This window comes from Numida meleagris, chromosome 1, assembly GCF_002078875.1.
Source record: "Numida meleagris isolate 19003 breed g44 Domestic line chromosome 1, NumMel1.0, whole genome shotgun sequence".
Lineage (NCBI taxonomy): Eukaryota > Metazoa > Chordata > Aves > Galliformes > Numididae > Numida > Numida meleagris.
In genome coordinates, this window is record NC_034409.1 from 22,306,004 (window position 1) to 22,326,800 (window position 20,797).

Here is a 20,797-nt window from a genome sequence, read left to right on the forward strand (position 1 = left end):
TTTACAATGAATTTGTTCAAATTCAGCCCAAGTGGGTTGTAACAAAGATTTTTACCATCTGGTATGTTCAGTAGTTCATGTGGATGAATTATTGGCATTGGTCCAGTGTTCAGTAGAGAAATATCTTTTATTCAAAACTAATAATCTTGACAGAGGCGAAGCGCATAAGACATAATGTACCTGTACTGTCCTTAGCAGCACCAAACAGTCAGAAGTATAGTGTGGGTTTTGCCAGCTTTAGGATGCCTTAGGATCATAATCAGGGAGCTCAGGCTTTCTCCGGATCTTCTCCTGGTCCTTTTCCAAGGAACTCGTAAACAACTTGCTTGTCTGACATCCATGTGACCATAAAGAGTAAGGTGACATAAAACACACGTTGGATGCATGTGGATGTGATCAGGCTTGCTGTAAGCTGTAGCATGGACTTGTCTCAGCTACAAGGTGCTTTTTTGGAGTCTGTTTTGGGATTGAATTGTACTAGCAGTGCAGCAGAGACTTCTGTAAAGGGAGGAAGCCCTTGGAGTACCATCCTTGCAAGTATTTCATTCAGATGAAGTGGTTTGGGCACAGAGCATTTGTTCCAAAGCTTGGTTGGCTCGTTCAAGACTGTCTCTGCTTAGAATATGTGCTTAGGGTTTCTCAAGAAGTGACATTAGTGATGTTACTCGTACTTGAGTAAAAGTAATCTTGTATTAGCTTGCATCTCCTGTTCATGAAGTTTCATGCTATTATGCTTCTAAAACACAGTGTTGCAGTGCACATCTGACTTGGGAGAAGGCAGATGCATATCTGCATTGTTGGCCATAGCAAACTTTGCTTGAGAAGAGCGGTTCAGTCAGACCTCCTGTTCACAGGAGGTTCTGCATGGAGTTTTTCTTGTTTCATCTTTGGTTAGACAGTCTTGGCTTGTGTGCTCGAGTTCATGCCATAGGATGAGTCTACTCCCTGCACTCCTTTTCTCCCTCTGAAAGCAGTTGCATCTCCAACAAGCTTTTAGCTCCTGATGACCCTCCTCGTGCACTTCAAGCTGGATACTGAATACAAACAAGTTTTTGTTCATTTGTTTATTTTTTATATGCAGATAAGAGCATGTTCTTAGACTTGGGCAGCTGGTGTTGATCAGTAGGTATCACCATCTTCAGTCAGACCTCTGGTCAGGTCATCAGTGCTTCGGAAGAGGAGTTCTTATTTTCTAGTCTTCAGTGGAAACCGAAGAAAAACAAATCTAGTATCTTTTGGCCACAGATTATTCTTATCTATGCCCAGCAGAAATTGCAGGAAGTGTTTAAAATGTCTTGTTTTGTTCTCCACTATTTTATCTCTTGAACTCTTTCTCCTCATGATAACTATAATAATTCCCGTGATTTGGCACAAGACCACTCAACGTTTCCTGTGAAAATGCCTGCTGCTTTTGCCAGTTTCCCATCCTGTGCTAAATGACTTGCCATCAATCCTGTGCTTTCCTTTTCTGTTTCAGAGTTGATACTTCTTGGATTGGACGATAATTATGCTCCAGAAGTTGAGCAGGCTTTTCCAGATTCCAGCACAAGTGGTTTCTTAGCCTATTAGTCTATTTCTTAGACTATTGTAGGAAGAGAAAACACAGTACTTGGCCAAAAAGCCTCTTTTTGTCTTCTGTCACTTTGCCTAAAACTAACTAACTGTGAACTAAGAAGCAACCATTTTTTGAAGGGTTTTGGTTGTCTTCTTTTGGAGAGTTGATGAACTTGAAAGGTTCTCTATTCCCAACATAGATCAGCTTATGAAGCTGACTTGCCTTGCTTACCTAGGATTTTACTATTCTTCTTAAGTGATTTGAGAAGGTCAAGAATGTCTGTGTTGGCACAGTCTCCTTTTCCTTTATGCTTGTGTCTGAAGAACACGATGGGTTAGCAGTTTTTCTGAAACTTGCGAAGAGGGATCTGTTACAAATTCATCTTAAGCTCTTAGGGGAGGCCCTGCTAGATTCCAGACTTGAAAGGAATGTACGGTCTTCCATACAGAGCCATGTTTTTTGGTGAGACAAGGTGATAAACTGTCAAAAGTCTTCTGAACGTCCTTGTAGGAACAAATAGACTAAGTGCAACTGTGTATTGGTTTTTGTTCATCTGTGTACTAGTTTTTGTTCCAGATTGTGCTTTGAAGAAAGATTGTAGGATTGGTAAATTCTGTTTGAGGTGGATAGGAATGAATACTAAGTGAGGGAAGTCTCCTTCAAAGGAGAATTTACTTTTACAGGCTGAGAGTACTGAGGTATGAAATGCCTACAAGTACATCTTAAATTGTCAAGCCAAATTCTTCATGGTCTGTGAAATGGTGTGGCTTTGTGAATAAAATATTAGTGTAAGGATATTTGAGTTCTGTTCCATGCTGTTACCTTTGGTAACAGAAGTGTTTTGCTCCTTTGTGTCCTAGTGTCTTCACGCTAACAAAAAGAATTACGAAGTACATATGCTTTTGTGGAAGAACTTTTCTATATCAAAATGTTCATTGTATTTCCACTTAAATAAGGTGGAAATCGTAAAGCATAACACTTTTAAAAAAAAATAAAAAAATCTTACTTTGCTGAGTTGTACCGAAACAGCTTCTTTTTGAATACTTCACCTTAGTTTGGAGTCAAAATATCTGAAACAAACTCAATAGCTATTTCCTACTTCACATCAACACTCATGATCTAAAATGGGTTTTTATGGTTCTCTAATGCTTAACTTGTTGTTTCAACTGTTCAACAAGTAGGCTTTAAAGATGTTTATAGGTTAAGTCTGAGTTCAAGATGACTGAAAGTGTCACTGGAAAGCAAAGTCTAGAATGTATTTGTGCTGTGATATCTATGAATAATAACTCTTTCTCTTTTTCAACAGAAAAAAGACGAGACCCGCCCAATGGTAAGCTTTTTGCATGAACCACTGCATTTTAATTTTTCCTGCTACTGTCATTTATGGTTTGTGTGTAGCTTTGTTTTGGACTTGTTCAGGACCATGATGTGGTAGCAGAAGCAGTAAACTCATATTCTGGAGGTTACTATATTTGTTTTGTTTCTGTTCTTTGGTATTTGTTTAGTTGTAGTTGGAAGATTTGTGGCTTCTTAGCTGGCATTTGTAAAGAATGTTTTTGGAGAGGGTTATGTTTTCCTGTGAATAGAACAGAGGCCCTTCAGCTGAAGCTGTGAAGAAGGCTTTGTACCTTTCATTTGCTGCTTGGTCTTCAGAATATACCTATAAAGGGTCACTGTACAAAACTTAGCTGAAATTAAAAGGTAGGCTGTTTTTTTAGTTAAAAAGTAGGCTGATTTTCTAAAGGTAGGCACAGTCATGACAGTTTTCATGAAATATCTGTAAAATTTTAACTTCTGATTCTGACTGACCTTATAACATAGCCTTCTGGTAATGTGTCATATGTTTGTAAATGTTAATCTTTTTTTCCGAGAGTGTATTTCAATGTGAGGCAAATACATTTCACTGACATGAAGAAACAGATTTCTGAGGAGATCTTTATCAAAAAAATGTATCGGTTTGATCCCCAAATTTTACCATCTATTCTTAATTCCAAGTGAGAGATGCTCATCAGTGAGTATCAAGTTCGGAGTCTTTGATCTAATCATACCTCCTGACTGAAACTAAAAAGTGATTTTTCCCATGGTATTTCTACCGGTGCCTGACAGATTACTGTTTGAGCAGGGATATTACCAACTAATCATCTAGGGACCAAGAACACTGTTCTGCCTGGGGAGTTCTGATTTTTGTGTGGAGCCAGGAGGTGAACACGGTGATCTTTGTGTCTCTTCCAACTCGGGTTTTCCTGTGATTCTATGAGTTAGTCTTGGGTTTGTTCTAACCAAGACATCCAGACATCTCAGTCAGTCACCAAAATAGATAATCCTAAATTAATCCCGAATTATGGGAACTACAAACATTCTTTGTATGCCCCATACAGAATACTTCTCAAAAAATTAACATGCCTTTTTCATACATATTAAATTTTGAAGAAGTTCAGTCAATCATCAGCTTAGTCCAGGCATTTTTGGTGTCCATTCAATGAAGACCAGCTTGCTTAGTTTTGAAACAATCATACTAATACCAACCCATGGTTATCTAATAGCTTTTCTGAGCTGGGAGTGTTTTGATTGTTCACTGTCTTGAGCAGCATCTGTTTTTTCTTGCCTAAAAAGTTCATTCCTGATAGCAATGTCTGCAGGGCAAAAAGGAAGAAAAATGGTGGTGATGACATAGTGCCACCTACCACAATAAATTTAGCCTTGGAGTCTGCTCTAAAAGCTGACCAGCAGTAATGCACGCAGTTTATTTGCTTAGTTTGCTGTTGGTGATTGGAATAAAGGAAACTAAACTTGTAAAAACTTCCATGCTTAAAACAATCTCTGTAATTCATCCAGTGAGACCTTAGGCAACAAAATGTTTTTGAATGAAAAGTTCAGAACTAAACTTGCATTCACCGATCTTGCCCATTCAACCTGAATATTCTTTGAAAGACACGGAATATTCACAAGTTTGCTTGGTGTTTCAGGTTCATAATCACTAGTCAAAGCTCTGAGCATCTCGTGTGTTTTAGTAGAGTGTTCTGCTGGGACATCCACTGCTCTTTTGTGATCTGCCTACCTTCCTTGTCTGATGCTGTGAAGTGCTCTAATGCCAGGCTTCTCTGCTGGCACTTCACTTGGTGTTCATGGCCTCTGTAGTCTCAGGTGAGACATGCCACGGGCACAGGTCATAGCCTCAGCTGGTTCTGCCCTACAGACAGCTCACTTCAGCGTTTGGACTTCAGATTACAGCAGGTAGATACTATCCATGTATAATGGGAGGGGGGAAAAATCCCAACTGTTACAGGGTCAGCTGGGTTTTGTTTTATTCTCCATGTGCAGTGAAATCCCACTGGGGAAAAAAAAATTGAAGAACTGCTTTTGTTCTATGTATCAGTGTGTAGTTACCTTTAAAACTGGAAAACAAGAGCAGTCACATTTCTGTACTCCTATAATCCATGCTTTGACATGCCGCAGGAAATTTTGTTCTAGTGGTGCTTCTTTGCCTGCATTTTCTGTATATGTTGAAATGGGGAGTTGCCCAGAAAAAGGACTCTTATTTTTTTGTGTGACGTTTTCAGTGGTACGGATTTAAGACTTTTTTTTTTTTTAGAATTGCAGGATTAAAATCAAATTGGTATTAAGAGTTATGTAAAATGTATTAGCCTGTAATTTCCTGGGATTTATGTTCTACTCATTTGTTATAGCTAGGTCTCTTCATGCAAATAAAGAGGACTGACTGTGGTTGAACTGACCTCGCAGTGAAATTCTGGATGAAATAAGCATTTGTCAGAGATCAGATTTTGAGAGAATCTTTAAGAACCGTGTGGAAAAATTTTGTTTCAGCTGTTAAGTAGTTTGCATTTATTGTAGGGCTGTCCGTGGTCTGAGGCAGATGTCTAGAGAGGTTCTGAAATAAAAAGAATTTCATAGGAATTATATTTCAAAATGTTCTGTACTACATTTTCTGGAGCCCCCTCTGAAGATGTCACAGATGCTGATATCATTGGATGCCTGAGGCCACTGTACTGCCAAGTACTTCCTAATGATGAGCTCTATATGCCTCTCTCATCTTCACTTATTGAGCTGTCTACACCTGACGGGGAAAGTGCATGTGTTTTGATGGGAAAAATTTTGCTGGATATAAATATGGCAGTTCTAGAAGAAGACAATTCTTTCCAAGGTTCTTTTATCCCTCGTGGGAATCTAAGGTCTAAGCCTGATGGTAAGAATAACTTTCATCTTGAGGAATTTACTGTGATCTCTGCTATGAATATTAATATCAAAGAGTTAGGTATCAGTCCTTAATTTGAGCTCAGCTGAATAACATTTCATTTTGCAATGGATGCTGCTTTGCACTTTTTAGAACCAGCTCCATTTAGTTTCGAGTTCTGCCTAGAAGAAGGTATACTTTCAAGGGCTAAACGAGGACTAAGTTGAGAAGAATATAAAAAATTTGCGAGCAGTGTTCAGTGCAAGGGTATGTGTTTCTTCTTGAAAGTCAGTATAGCCTTTGAAAAACTATGAATATCATTGTCTTAGTGAGAGGGTTTGATACTGGTGAATAAAGTGAATATGAACTCCTGCAGTATTTTTTTCTTTTTGAATCTAAATGAAATTTAAACTCGAAGTTTTCAGTTTATCCTGCAGGTTTACTTAACTTCACATGAAGTTTTGGGTTGATAATATTTAACAGTTGGTCAAGTTAGTGCAAACTTTTAAGTGTAACTTTTACAACAAAATTGTGCATAGTTTTGTGTGGTCGGCTAGTAGTTTTGCATTCTCTCAGAGGACAGCTGGTTATATCATAGCCTTTCTCAGAGTATCATAGCAGAAAAGCCTTGAGAAACTTTGTTCTGCATTTCACATGCAGTTTTAAAAACTTGTCCTCTAAGGCTGCCAGAGGAACGTAGGAGTTGTCATACGCTTTTAAATGAGTTTTGTCTACCCCAGTATCTTGTTTCTGTTCATGTTTCGTAGTCTGGCCAGTACTAGATGCTTCCCCTTGAAGTGTTATGCTGCAAATGTCAGATAATTTATCTGTCATATTGTCTGCTTCTCCTTTCAGACGGTGAAAACAACTTGTTGGTCTTTTCAGAATGCCTAGGATAATTTGAATAATCCATATAAAATACACTTATGAAAAGATAATATCAAAATAAGGTTCTGATTTTCTTAACTCTGCCGTGTTTTTTATCACATGCCCAGTGAAGCTGGATGCGTGAATCTTACTCTAATTGACTAGCTAACCATTAGTAACTCACAGAGTATGCTTTTCAAACTAGACCTGGCCAAAATGCTCTTAAATAGACTTGCTTGGTTTCATCTCCGAAAGAATGAGATTACTTATTCTTTTAGTAGGTTTCTTTGAAAATACACATATATGCACATATACACATGCATGAAAAAGGAATACATTGCCTGATAGTATTTAAATACCACCATCACTTACATAAGAAAAGTTACCTTCTGTCAAAACTAAAAAACCTGCGTGGAAAATGTCCTAGGTGTGTTTATTGGCTATTGTTCCACAAGTAAAGTAATACCAGAATGTTAACACTGGCAATCTGAGTGCTTGTTTACTTTGTTTCTGGTGTTGCTTTTACTGTCATGAGCTTTGTTTCTCATCTGGGACTTCGGTTATTTTACAAACCCATTGAAGTCCTGAATAGCTCAATAAATACTGTCATATCTTTGAAGATTACAATATTCTCACCTGATGCTTAATAAGCAAGGGTTCCTTCTCCATTAAAAAACATTTACTGTGTTTCCAAGGTAATTGCATGCTGAGTATTGCTGTTCATGGCATTCACTTTTCAAATCTTGTCTAGGACTGTAGTTACTTTGGCATTGTGCATGGCCGTAACTTAATCTCTCATTTCAAGTGTTCTCTGAATGTGAAAACCCCTTAATTTAGAATTAATTCATTTGCCAATTTTGCAGGAATAAAATTCTAGCTTATGAAATTGTCCTGCCATCACTCTGCTCTAGGAACAACCTTCTTTTTATTCAGCAAATTGCATTGTTCATCATGATTCTGACATCCAGGACCCAGTCAGATGCATGTAACGCATACAGCTGTGGCTACAGTACAAGCCACACATATAGCCACACGTATGCACAAGAAAGTTACCTTAAATAGAAGTTAAATACGTTTTTTTTGAAAGAGTAGTAAAACTCCTGTTCTTTATCTTCACAGGTCCTAATCTACCAATGGCAACTGTTGATATCAAAAACCCAGAAATTACAACTAACAGATTTTACACTCCACAAGTCAACAATATTTCATATACCAAAGAAAAGAAGAAAGGAAAAACTAAAAAGAGAAGATTGACAAAGGCAGATATTGGAACACCGTCTAACTTCCAGTAAGGACTTATTTGGGGGGGGGGGGTTGTCAATTATGCATGCAAATACTCAGGACTTACATGTGTGACTGTAGTGTGTAACCTGAACTCAAGTGAATGCTAACTGGCATGTTGTGGGATTTAAAAGCAAGTTAATTTGGACACATGGGAATTTATCTGCAATAAAAAGTAACTTACGGTCCTAAAGTAACTTGATTAAGCTGTATTAAGATGGCTTGCTTAAGTGGTCAGCTCAGAGTAGATTCCTCTTTCATTCAACCTCAGCGGTTGACTCTTAAACTCATTATTTCTACAACTGTGCACTCCTAGCTGTTCCATGTCAAACAAAGTACACACATAGGTCCTGACTTTCCATAACTGCAGAAATGGCATAGCTGTATTATATGACTTCATAAGCTCAGGTATGTGGGCTCGTACCCACACCTTGTGATGAAAGTACACTGTGTATGTATGCTTTTTTAGGAACAGGTTGTTTTTTCTAGTATTTCATAAATAGCTTTGTTCTTTTAGAATAGTTATCTGTTGTTTTAAGCTTCTTTTTGAAAGTTGGTTTTGGTCAGCTTACTGAGTTAACTGTTCTTCCTAAATTATAATTTAAGCTTCTGCCTTTTAAAATAAGTGCACTTATTTTGTGCATTTATTTGCTGTGCTAAAGCAACAGCAATTTGAAGAGCTTGAGTTAGTTACAGGAGTGATAGCCTCTGTGAAGTGTTGAAAAACCAGTGTAAGGTTTACATGCCAAATGAACATCTTGTTCTTTCAAACCGCTACCTTGCATTGCGTCCACTGACATGTTTTCCCAGGATAAAATTCCATCCAAGTAATGCCAGTATTAACAGTTACAGTAATGTTTTTGCAGTGTGTTGAGAGAGTCTCCTGTTACATAGTGGACTGAAACAAAAGGAGAGAGGGGCTAAAATGCATCCCTATTCAGACTGCGCTTAAACAGTTCAGACCTCAGCCGTATTATTTCCTGACATGAGTGTTGAAGTGCTGCGTCCGTTAGTGCCGCTTACTATTGGAAAATGAAGAATGAGGAAGAGTGAGACATAAGGAAACCTGAACAGTGATTAGTGGCTGGTCGCCGTTGTAGCTGTACTGATGCAGATTTCAGCATATGCAGGCGGAATTGCAGTTAATGATTTGTATTAGTTTAACTTACCTCTGATCAGAATTTGTGGAAGGGTGTGCGGGAGTGAACATTTGATGCTTTTGTGTATGATGTTTGTTGGGTTCTGACAGTGGTGGAGAACTTGATGTTCGTTCATGAAATATTAAAGCAGTCTTAGAAAAGCTGAGAATAAGACGATAAAAAATGAAGTTCAAACAAAAGATAAATTCTAGTTTCTGTCAATATTTGTGTACAGGATAACATTAAATGTAATTTCAAATTTCAGGTGGTAAACCTTCGCAAAAGAAGCTTGAAGGTCTTTTCTGTCCCACATAAACTCTAGCTCAGTTTCTGGTAGTGTGCACCAAAGTGCTATCATGCTATGTTAAATACTTGTAATTGCTGTTTTTTGCAGATATGTATGAATAACCTTGTGGTGGTGTTTAGGGAATATACCATTAGAATAAGTTGTATGCAACTTAAGCTGTGATATTGGTGAAGACCGACATTCACTACTGCTTTTGGCAGGATGGAGTTGCAATCAGTAGATAAAATGATTGAATTGCTTCTTCTAGTCAGATGTGGACATCTAGTGTTTTGAGAAACAAAGCAATGAAATTATGCTTATTGTTAATATAACTGGATACCCACCCTTTAGGTATTTATAAACAGTGATGACATCCCTTCTCACTCTTCTCCAGACTGAACAGGCCCGGGTCTCTCAGCCTTTCCTCATAAGGGAAATGCCCCTTATATTTTGCCACAGACTATAAACTGGCAGAGGAAACTGGTTCTCCACTTGGTCTTTTTAACATGAGATAAAACGTGGCAATAAAGGAAGCTTTATGCTCTTCTCAAATGGGGCACTAAGGAGAAAAAGATACTTAGTGTCTTTCACACAGAGGGTGGTGACGCACTGGAACAGGTTGCCCAGGGAGGTTGTGGATGCCCCGTCCCTGGAGGCATTCGAGGCCAGGCTGGATGTGGCTCTGGGCAGCCTGGTCTAGTGGTTGGTGACCCTGCACTTGGCAGGGGGGTTGAGACTCGATGATCTTTGAGGTCCTTTTCAACCCAGGCCATTCTATGATTCTATGAAGAGGCTGGAGGTAGAATCTAGTAATAATTCAGTTACCTGGGTGTCCTGTTTATCTTTGATCAAGGTCCTTTTTACTCTGATTAAGTGGATTTTTCTGCTTTTTTTTTTATAGACACATTGGACACGTTGGCTGGGATCCAAACACAGGTTTTGATGTAAGTAATCTTAGTATGTTGTTCAAGATACTGGATGATGAAAAACTGTAGAGGCTTTGTAGTGCAAGTTGTGAAGATTAGCATCAAATGAGTTAACTGCACTTCAAAATAATTACAAATTGTGCGATTCTGCAATAAGTCGCTCCAAAAGTAATGCCTCCAATTTATTTCTGTGGAAACTACGAGAGATACAAAGAACACGGTAACACTATAGGATTTTTTCCTCAGTACAAACTACAAATTTTAGAAACTTCTCTATCAAGCTCCTAAATGTATCTGACTTGCAGGTGAACAACTTGGACCCAGAACTGAAAAACTTGTTTGATCTGTGTGGAATTTCAGAGGCTCAACTGAAAGACAAAGAAACTTCCAAGGCCATATATGATTTCATTGAAAAAACAGGAGGTGTGGAAGCAGTTAAAAATGAACTGCGCAGACAAGGTAGGCTTTATTTCTGCACAGAACTTTTTTGCCATAGGGATTGGAATAGAAGCAGTTGGTGAGAAACTTGATGTTTTCTTTTCTTTGGAGTTAATATTGCCACAGATGTATTGGGTTTCATGTGTCTGTATGCCATACTCCATGTAAAAATGTCCGTGTGTGACACATGAGAGTACTGTCTCCTTAAGGATAAGAGTTGTACCTACGTCAGTTAAATAATTGCTAGTAACAATGACCGTATATATTCTAGACATTTTTTTCAGATTGCAAAAGTTGCGTGTTTATAATTCTGACCTTATAAATGTAAACCTTGGAAGCAATATTACTGTTGTCAGTTATAGTAGCAGTAGTAGCACCTGACAGGTGCGTGTGGTGCCAGGCATGTCTACCTTGCAAGCACTGTAATGTGCTTTGCAAAAGCTAGAGACCTGTAATTTAAAGGGTAAGTTCTTGATCAGGAAGATCTGATTTAGTTTCTGATGGAAGGAGATTCTCAAATAAGCTTTTTCTTGCCTGGTCTAGTGGATGTGATCTCAGCTGATTCGTTACCTACTACAGTATGGCAAGTCAGTCTGAAAATTAGGCTGTTAATATAAAAATTTTAAATATTTGCCTAGAACAATTCTCACGGAAAACAGAAGACAGAATAATAATTCCATTGAAATGATAGCGGTCTGGATAAATAGTTTGAGTGGCGGAATGGCTAAAAGTTCAGGATGTGCAGTGACTTGTTACATTTATTTCTAGGGCCCCCACGTTGGAGTGGTATGTATTTGAGCTGGCATCTGAGTATATGCTTTGAAGTATTCATGCTGCTGTGTGATTTCTGTCCTGGACAAGAAACCCTAGTCCACATCTGTTTGACTGCAGTACTATAAATTATGATCAAATTTCTTACATAAATTGCAAGCAAAATTTCAATTACAATTTTTTTCGGCAACAAATCTTAAATTCCTTTATACAACCTTAACTCTATTAAAATGTGTACAAAGTTGTTGATCCCACACTGCTGATCTTAAAATTTTATTGAGAAGACTTGGCTTAGAGTCTTGTAACTAGCTTGAAATACTTTTAAAATGCCATTTTTGTTGTGTGTATTCAAGTTATGTCCACTTGCATGTTAATAATTGAAAGAAAAGCTGTCTCATCTTTAACATGCATGATAATAATCTACCCCTGTGCTTTTTGGTAGCGATAGATAAAAATATTCCAGTGGTTTTATCCACAGGTATGTAATATGTAGACTTGACTGATATTTGAAGTGGTTTTTTCCTCAACTGAAACACATTTTCCCGTTGTAATGCAAGAATTTCTGTGCTTACAAACACCACTAGGACGCTGTGCAGAGAGCTTCAGGCACTTTGTTCTGCTTAGAACTTACTTTCTTGTTTTTACTGCCCTTTCTCTAGCTTTGATACTGGTTGTTTGGCTCGGTGTTGTTTTTTTCTGAGGCAATACTATCAACAGAAGATTTTATAGACTTCCATGCTAATAGCCGTGTAGCATTTGTAAAAAACTAAGTTTTTTTGTTCTGCTTCTCTCATCTCTTTGGGGGGAAGGGAGAGAGGATGAGGTAATGGTGCTCCTTCCTTGCTACTCCTCCCTCTTTTCACTTTGGTTGAGTCCAGGCAAGCCTTCAGAAAACAAAACAACACTTCCTGAACTGTGTTTCCACGACTGGGAGGTGGCATATTGCTCTAGATGTGGTGTAAATGAGCACTTTTGCCACCGGAAAACTTGAGCTGTGCATTCAAAATTTGCCGGCACCACAGGCTCTGAAGCATGACTGTGTTGTGGATCGTTTCTGTGATGCAGAGAAAACTCTCTGTAGTGCTTGCAGAGTAAGTTGCGTTTGAAAATACTGCCCTCCCATGTCCGGAAAGGAAGCTACAGTCATGGTAATAAAAAAGGGGAGGGCAGTGTCTGTTTTGTTTCTAAATCAAAAATGTTGGCAGTATTTCTCTTGTAGAATACATGAAGTTCAAGAGGAGATTCTCTTCTTGCTGTTTCTTCTTTTAGGGAATGGGAAGCACAGAGAAGTTTGTGGAATTTGGGACATAATGTGTGAGTTTGGAGTGGGTATGTCTGTGAGATGAGCAGGGAAGGAGGGATGAGCACTGAGGCACTGGTGCCTCATACTTCTTCAAAGTCCCCTTTTTTGGCCTTTCCCCTCTGTATTGCAGTGCAGGCAGCCTGTTCTCTGAGCATGTAACAGGACTGAGGTAAAGAAGTGTCGTCTTAAGCATAACACCCTTTTTGCTGTCAAGCATACTAAATCAAATGTGAACTTTCTTAATAATCCAGGTGCTGTCATATGACTAAGTGGTAATGGGCAGCAACCACAACTTACATTACCACAAGCCATTAGATGCTTGATGGAAGGGGAAATCAAGCTGTTATTTAAAATGCCATTAGCAAAGCAAGTACATTTCAAGGCCAAATGATATAGAAGTGATGCTGTATGTTGAAGTGGCCCTGAAGTTGTTACTTTCTAAAGTCCTTTCAACAAAGATGTTGCTGAAATTGATTTTAAATAAAGAGACTAAGAGTTTATTTACAGAATTTCTGAACTTTTCTGGGGGAGGGGGGAGGATTTCTTACATATTATTCACTCACATTTTTCAAGCCTGTCTAAGGGAATGGCTCAGAGCAGCTGCTGTTGGCAAATAAAGATTGAGCAAAAGTATATTTGCCAATGGTTGTCAGTTCTTTCAAGGTCAGTTTGTCCATATACCTAGAATTCTCATATAGTTAGAGAGAAAAGGATCATTCTCAGATGATATTTTTATAGTTTAAAATGTAAAATAGGTTATTAGAACCATCGTGATGAATTACTTCATTGCTATGAAGTAAGAGAAACTCACATTGTTAGGACAGTATTCCTAAATGAGTATTAGATCGTTTACTTACTTTGCTCTTAAAAACAGGCTTATTTGCCAACCTGTAGATGGTAGCAGAAAAAAGACAACTTTCAGTAGCCATAAAGGTACCTTCGCTATAATGAAGCAGTAGTCAATGGGGAGAGGTGGGGCTTGGTAATAGCTTGCTGTCCTATTGCCTGCAAGAGGAAACTGCTTCATTGGATGGAAGTTTTTCCCTGACCTGTCACCTTGAACTTGAAATGCTGTATCAGCAGTACTGCTTCATTGTTTGTCTTTGTAGTGGCTGCCCTGTGATGTTTAAGGATATGAAGGCATGCTGTTAAACACAGTAATGCAGTATGTTCAACCTTGTATCCCACCTATTCTGAACTGTAACGCATTCATAATTTTTGACGCTTCATCTTCCAGTAGCAAAAACTTTGCATCTTATTCCCTAATTAAATAATTAATTAATTGCTTGTAAAGTGGAAATCCTGTATTTAAGTGTGTTTTCTAAAATCCGTTTCCCTTGCCCCCTATCCTCAACAACATCAAAGAGTATTGTTTTGAATTTTTTTCTGCATTCTTTAGTGGGAAATGGAAACCTTGACTTTCAAATACACTTGTACCATGAAGGATATTACTACCATAGTACCAAACGAAAATTGATGACCTGGATAGCATTGTGACTTGGTCTTTTTCTTTACTGCACTCGCTCCCTGCAGTGATACCGCTTTTACAAGAGGTTACAAAATAAGTGACAGGCTACATTCAACTTAATTTGGATTCATGTAAGCACAGCTTATAGTCAGTGATCTTCAGCTTAATCCAGGATTGGTAAAACTTGTACAAGCACAGAGATCCTTGCAAAAGCCAAGGCAAACCCTTTTCTCCTTCTTTTGCCAGTCTCTGAAAGACTTAAGAGTATTAAGTAGCACGTAATTGTAAATTTTCTTTTGTTTCAGCTCCACCACCACCACCACCGTGCAGAGGAGGACCCCCTCCGCCTCCACCACCACCTCCCCACAGCTCGGGCCCTCCTCCTCCCCCTGCTAGGGGCCGAGGGGCACCACCTCCACCTCCCTCAAGAGCCCCGACGGCGGCACCTCCACCCCCACCTCCATCTAGACCGGGTTCCGCGGTGCCCCCGCCTCCTCCCAACAGGATGTATCCTCCTCCACCACCAGTGCATTCATCCTCTGCGCCATCCGGTCCTCCTCCGCCACCGCCACCCCCAGCCAGTGGGTCATCTGCTCCCCCACCGCCACCTCCTCCTCCGCCGCCTCCTGGTCCTCCGCCACCACCGGGCCTTCCTTCAGAGGTCGATCACCAGCTTCCAGTTCCTGCAGGAAACAAAGCGGCACTCCTAGATCAAATCAGAGAAGGAGCCCAGTTAAAGAAAGTAGAACAGAACAGTCGACCGGTGTCTTGCTCAGGAAGAGATGCATTGCTAGACCAGATACGACAGGGGATACAGCTCAAATCTGTAAGTAAATTTTTCTCATTTAAGTCCCCTTGGGACTTGCAAATGGCTGCAGTATCGCAATACGAACAGCCACTTCTGGCAGTTTTTGAAATGCTGCTTTAAACAATGCTACTGTGTAAATGATTGGAAAGTGAATTTACTGTGAATGAGTACTGATGCATGAAATGATTCTTGTTCAAAAATTTTTCAGTAGAGCTTTAAGCGTGCAATAATGTTTGAAGCCACAGTATCATGGCTGTGAAGAACTTTTGCAAGAACTGGCAAAGATTGCTGATGTCATGAATGCTTTGACGAGATCTAAACAACTGCAGGGGATGAGTTAGGCAGTAACAGTAGTGGAAAGCAAACACTAGATATTGGTTTTGAAATACTTAATCTTGAATATGGACTAACTAAACTTAGATTATGGTAAAAGAATGTAGTTTAACTTCCTATCTCAAGGTAAGTTTTTGACTTATAAAAGAAACTGCATTCTCATTCTTCATTGTGACTGGCAGTGAACTCATTGATTTTATAAGGTTTTTTCAGAAGTACACAGATTCTGTTTTGCTAATGGTATCATTCTAAGGAATCTCTTTTTCCAAGGTATCTGATGGCCAGGAGAGCGCACCACCTACACCTGCACCCACCTCAGGAATTGTGGGTGCACTAATGGAAGTTATGCAGAAAAGGAGCAAAGCCATTCATTCTTCAGGTGAGCCTGATGGAATTCTTCTGACCTCTAGGAATCAGTTGTTCAAGTGTTACCGTTTCTACTGAACATAAAATGTGGGGAGAAAGCATGGATTTTCAGCATGCAGTTAAACACAGAATGCTCTAGGTAGACCGCTGGTGATCGTGTGGGTGCTTTGTGCTGCTTCGAATTACTGGTGTATAGTAGCTTGCAGTAGTATTGGATTTAAAATTAATAATCAAGGTTATTATCCTTTATAAAAATTTTTCTTACGGCTGATTTTTTTTTTTACTTATCTGAAATAATTTCCCAAAATGCTTTGAAAAGGCTTTTAATGATGTGTTTCTAGAAGCCAGGGCTGTTGCAGAAAGTCACACGCTTAAAACTGGGACTTCCTGTGTGCTTTGGATGCCACCTGCTGGGTAACAAGCAGATAACTCGTGTCGCTTGACCAGTCCCATTCTGTACTGAATCACTTCTTCAGTCTTTAGTGCTTGGAAAAAGTAAGGCTGGAAGGTGATTTGCACTTCTCCTTGTGATACCAGTTTGTAAGAAATGCCGTTCAGTAGCTGCAGTGCAGCTGTTGAGGTGCAACTCTTCCATTCACACTTTGATATGTGTTTTTCTTTCAGAGCCTGCATTAGTGCCAGATCTGCCCTTGCAGTCTGAGTACCATTTGACCATTAAACATAGTTTAGTGCCCAATGTAGTAATCTACGTTGGTTCTTCACACAACTTGAATACTGAAATACAGCATTTCGTGGAAGGGAAAATGCTCTTGCCAAACAAATCATTAGTTTATATCATTAAAAATTTGTACCATGCAAAAACTAAGAGTGGAAGGCTGGATAAAGGTAACAAATTTGCCTTGGAAGCTGATGTGCATTACACAATTTAGAATATTCCAGTAACCACAACAGTCCTAAGCTCACAAAAGTATTTTTATCTGCTTGTACAGTAAACAGATGATCTCCAGTTACAGAATAACCCTGAGATAGCAGTTCTTGGGTTTTAGAAATTAATCTGTCTTACTTTTAAAATTCAATCTGGAACAAGCTGGCTGCTCTCACATTCTCTAAAAAGGAGTAATAGAGCATGCAATGGGAATTTGACTATTTCTCTTATATCTGAAAACAAGCATCTTTTGCTGTAGAAGGGATAAAGATTTAACTGTCATCCAGTATCGGTCTAAACTGAACGCCACGTCCAGCAATCTTAAAATGTAATATTATCAAATGTCTTGTCCTGACCTCCTTGAACTGCTTGTTGTTTCTTCAGAAGGCTCTGGGAAAAATCAATAGCACTTCTGTAATGAGAATTTGATGCATGCAAGTGTCTTGTTTTTCTGTTTTTTAGACGAAGATGAGGATGAGGATGATGAAGAAGACTTTGAAGATGATGACGAATGGGATGATTGATCATATATTATATTATATATATATTTTTTAAGGTGAATGATATACTAAACACTACTTTCTGTCTATGGATTCTGTAAAATTATTATGTAAATGTTCTACCAATTTGCTGTATATTTTTGTTGCCTTTTGCTTTTTTATTAATCTGTGCAATACCTCATTTAATCTGTAAAGGTTTGTCATAATCCTCTACAAAGCTACTCCCTGTTAATGTGTGCAAGTTTACACCTGAATGATCATGTACATGTGAATACTTTCCATTCCATCAGTAAGGGAGTTTAAATGTAACATGTGAGACTGACAAAAACCTTAATGTAATTTAGTTATAATGCAAGAAGGAAAACACTATTTTCATACCCTACTTTTTCTGTATCTAAAGTTTCTTATTAAAACCTAGTATAGCACTATGTTCTTTAAGTGATGCAGCTCTTAGTTTATTTAGCCCCTTCATTTCAAATGCAATGCTACTTGAATGTTGAGGCTGTTTTAATACTATTGCATGGTTTCAAATACATCACAACATTGCAGTTCGAATCTTAGCAGTATACTTTACGTAAAACAGAATCACTACAGAAGTGCACAGCTAGTTGTGAAGATTGCCTTGCCCTAACTGTAGCAATACTGGCTGCTATTGAATAGCAGTAGTAATTGAATACTTTAATTAGGGAACTCTCTATCTGAAGTTAAACAGGATGGCTTTACATTGTGATAAAGGCATCTTAGATGCAGACCAGTTCAGTCCTTTTTTGTCCTAGTTCTTGACTTTCAGAATGAAGAAATGTAAATTACTGGGGGCTATACTGAAGGCTCGCAATTGCTACAGTTTGATTTATTTTTAAAATCATTTTTATGTGGTTTTCAAGCTGAAGGGCTGCGTTTAATGCTTGCTTCAATAATGTTTAATTACTTTTAAAAATTTGTAGGGCATTGGTGTACTAATAAAGTAAACATAAGCGGGATTACTTTGCAGTCTTTGTGTTATGGTACATGACAAATACTGAAACACCAGTCCTACACCCAAAAAGTTGGAAAGCCATTAACTCACAATATACGGTTTGACGACGTACTGAACTTCATGGCAATGTTCTGTTTTCATACGTTGGCTTTAAGGCCTAGGGCTGTGATGAAGATCAAGACCCCTATTCACAGGAGTAGTATCTGAGTAAGTGGACAGAAAATGGGATTCTCATTTCACAGCTTGAACATTTATACGTTGTACTTTGTAGTGCAGTAAACATCGGCATATCTGCCTATTATAAAAGACTAATCTTTGCTAAGTGGGTATTTAATATCTGCAGCATTAATTACTTACTGTAATTTTCAGGTTGAATTTTTTTAAAAAAAATACATCTGACATAGAATGTTTAGTTAAGTCAGTCATATTTGGAACATAGTTAATGCATAGTGTCTTGGGTCCTTGACTGTAGTCAAGGTATCGAACTCAATTTAAGTTATCAGAATTGTGTTGACTGAAACCCAGTGATGATCTGATGTTGGCAGGCTGGACCTGCATGATATGGCTTGGATTTCTAACCCAGTTATAACCTAGTCTCTAGTGAATTAATTTAGTCATATGAGAAGAAAGGAAAGTTGCTTAAAAGTAGTGGGAAAAGTAAGGTAGTTAAATTATTCAGAGGATGCTAACTTACTTCTGAGAGTAATTTAAGCACATAACATGAGGAAAACAAAAATTTCAAGTGGTCTAATTTTCTTGCAGTAACTTTCTCATTGCCCTCTGCTGCTGGAAACACTTCCTACTAGCTTTGCTGCATTAGTGGCTTGAATGCTGGATCAGGTGCGAGTGCAGCCACAGGTGGCTCATGGCAGCGGAGTTAAGAACCTGCGTAGGAGGAAAATACTTGTATGTCTGTCACGTAACTTCTGGCACCGCTCCTTCATTGTTTTAACTGCGTATAGGGCATTTTAAATTAAGCGGATGAGGCCTAGAGGTTTTCCTAACACGCTGCTTACTAGATATGTTTAGCTGTTATGTTCCCAGAGCTGGAATTTCTGTAATATAGTTAGTAATAAAGCATCACAGTTTATTAATCAATTTTCTCTTCCAGGTTTTGGGAGCTCTGAAGTTACGTTATTGAGTAAAACTTTAATTTGTAGATACTGGCCAAAGAAAGCTCTTGGTTTTTCATTTCCTTTTCTTCATGCGAAAAGTACACTCACATTCTGTGGTGTCCAGGTTAATATTTACTTTAAAATAGTGTACGTACATGATAAATTTCAGGCATAAAGACTGCAGTGGCGGTTAAGTTAGTCATAACTGCATGCTTCAGCACTCTGCTACTCGCACTGTGAGCAGAAGAGAACATTTCATGATGCTGGTGCATTGTTGCTAAACATTGTAATGAAGGCCTCTCTTATATATTCTGGTTAAATGACTGTCCAGATAGCCTTAGCAATTAACAAACTAGCATGAGGCTTTGTATTTCAACACTCTATGTGCATAGACAATTTCAACTAGCCACTTGTATGTATGGAATCCGTAAGAACTTCTCAATCATTCAGTTCTCCATTTATCAAACTGAAATTTTTAGTATGTGAATTTTTGAAATGTACAGTGAATAGGATGTTGCACTGGTGGCAATTCATCATGGAGCATAATAAAATTAATTTGACCCAACTAGCGTAAAACTGTGTGGTTTGTAAGTGCTAATTGTGGCACGGCTTTTAAAATAGAGGTACATCTTGCTGATGCACTTCAAAAGTAATTCGAGTTGCCTAGCCAAGTTCACAAAGCAGTAAATAGTGACTGTCAAATCGCAGTAGTTTTCACGTCTGGAAAGTTGGATTGTGCTAGTGAGTAAACACAATGAATAAGAATGTGACACCCTCTCCTCCTGGCAAATCTCACAGCTGCTCACAGCTTCTCTGGAAACAGCTACTGCTGGGGGCAAGTGCAATAATACGGCAACATTTCAAGGTCAAACAAACATGGCTTTGTTAATCCAGCATGAGTACTAACCAGTTAACTCTTCTCAGTGCGTGCTGTGATTTAGAAGGTTTTTACAGATGTAAATCCTCATCCAGTATTGCTTGGGCTCAGTATGCTTCAGCCTGCTTCCTCTTCTGAAGCACCTGAAGAGCACCTGGCATTTCACGTCATTACCTGGTGTATGCTGTATTCTGAAGCTTACTGTTCAGGCTGATGTTTAGGCTGTGAGCCGAAGGCAAAGTTGAAACTGTTATTTGTGTGCTGAATTAATATATAATTTTCTCTTCACTTAGTAAACAAAAAATGCTTTTGAAAAGAGGTTGTTTTTTTAATGATTTTATTTGACCAATGGTTTACTTTCCCAAGTGAGATGTATGCAAAGAGGAAGAAGGAGATGTTGTTTTTAGGGCTGTTACTGATCCATTGCAACTGCCTCTATCTAATCATTAGAGGAATTCCTGGTCTAATTAAAGCTCCTGAAGCTCAAGTACAGCGATAAGCAGCTTTATTTATAGGAAAGTGTAAATGGGTTAGGGAAGCTTAGACGACCTCAAACCTCCGTCAAAAGGACCAGTGCCATCCTCTAGCACTGCAGTGGGAATGTCTGCTGTTCTGTATTTGTTTACTGCCTAAAGTTTTCTTGTGAGCAAAAAGGGCAGGGTAATGTGAACCTTTCTCTAGTGTTTGAAAGTGTGAAAACGTCTGTGCAG

The 20,797-nt window shown here is 38.7% G+C and overlaps 1 protein-coding gene across 2 annotated transcripts in view; it reads left to right on the plus strand.

The window, feature by feature from the left end:
• WASL (Wiskott-Aldrich syndrome like) overlaps positions 1-19,775 on the plus strand; it is a 50,642-nt gene extending 30,867 nt beyond the window's left edge. The window contains exons 5-11 of one of the 2 annotated variants that reach the window (XM_021384787.1): positions 2,862-2,885; positions 7,734-7,902; positions 10,222-10,264; positions 10,552-10,705; positions 14,532-15,052; positions 15,638-15,746; positions 17,082-19,775. In XM_021384787.1, coding sequence (XP_021240462.1) covers positions 2,862-2,885; positions 7,734-7,902; positions 10,222-10,264; positions 10,552-10,705; positions 14,532-15,052; positions 15,638-15,746; positions 17,082-17,143 — 1,082 coding nt within the window. In that variant the 3' untranslated portion in view covers positions 17,144-19,775. Of the gene's footprint in view, positions 1-2,861; positions 2,886-2,913; positions 5,760-7,733; positions 7,903-10,221; positions 10,265-10,551; positions 10,706-14,531; positions 15,053-15,637; positions 15,747-17,081 lie in introns of those variants that run through there. The other variant, XM_021384788.1, reaches the window with a different exon arrangement.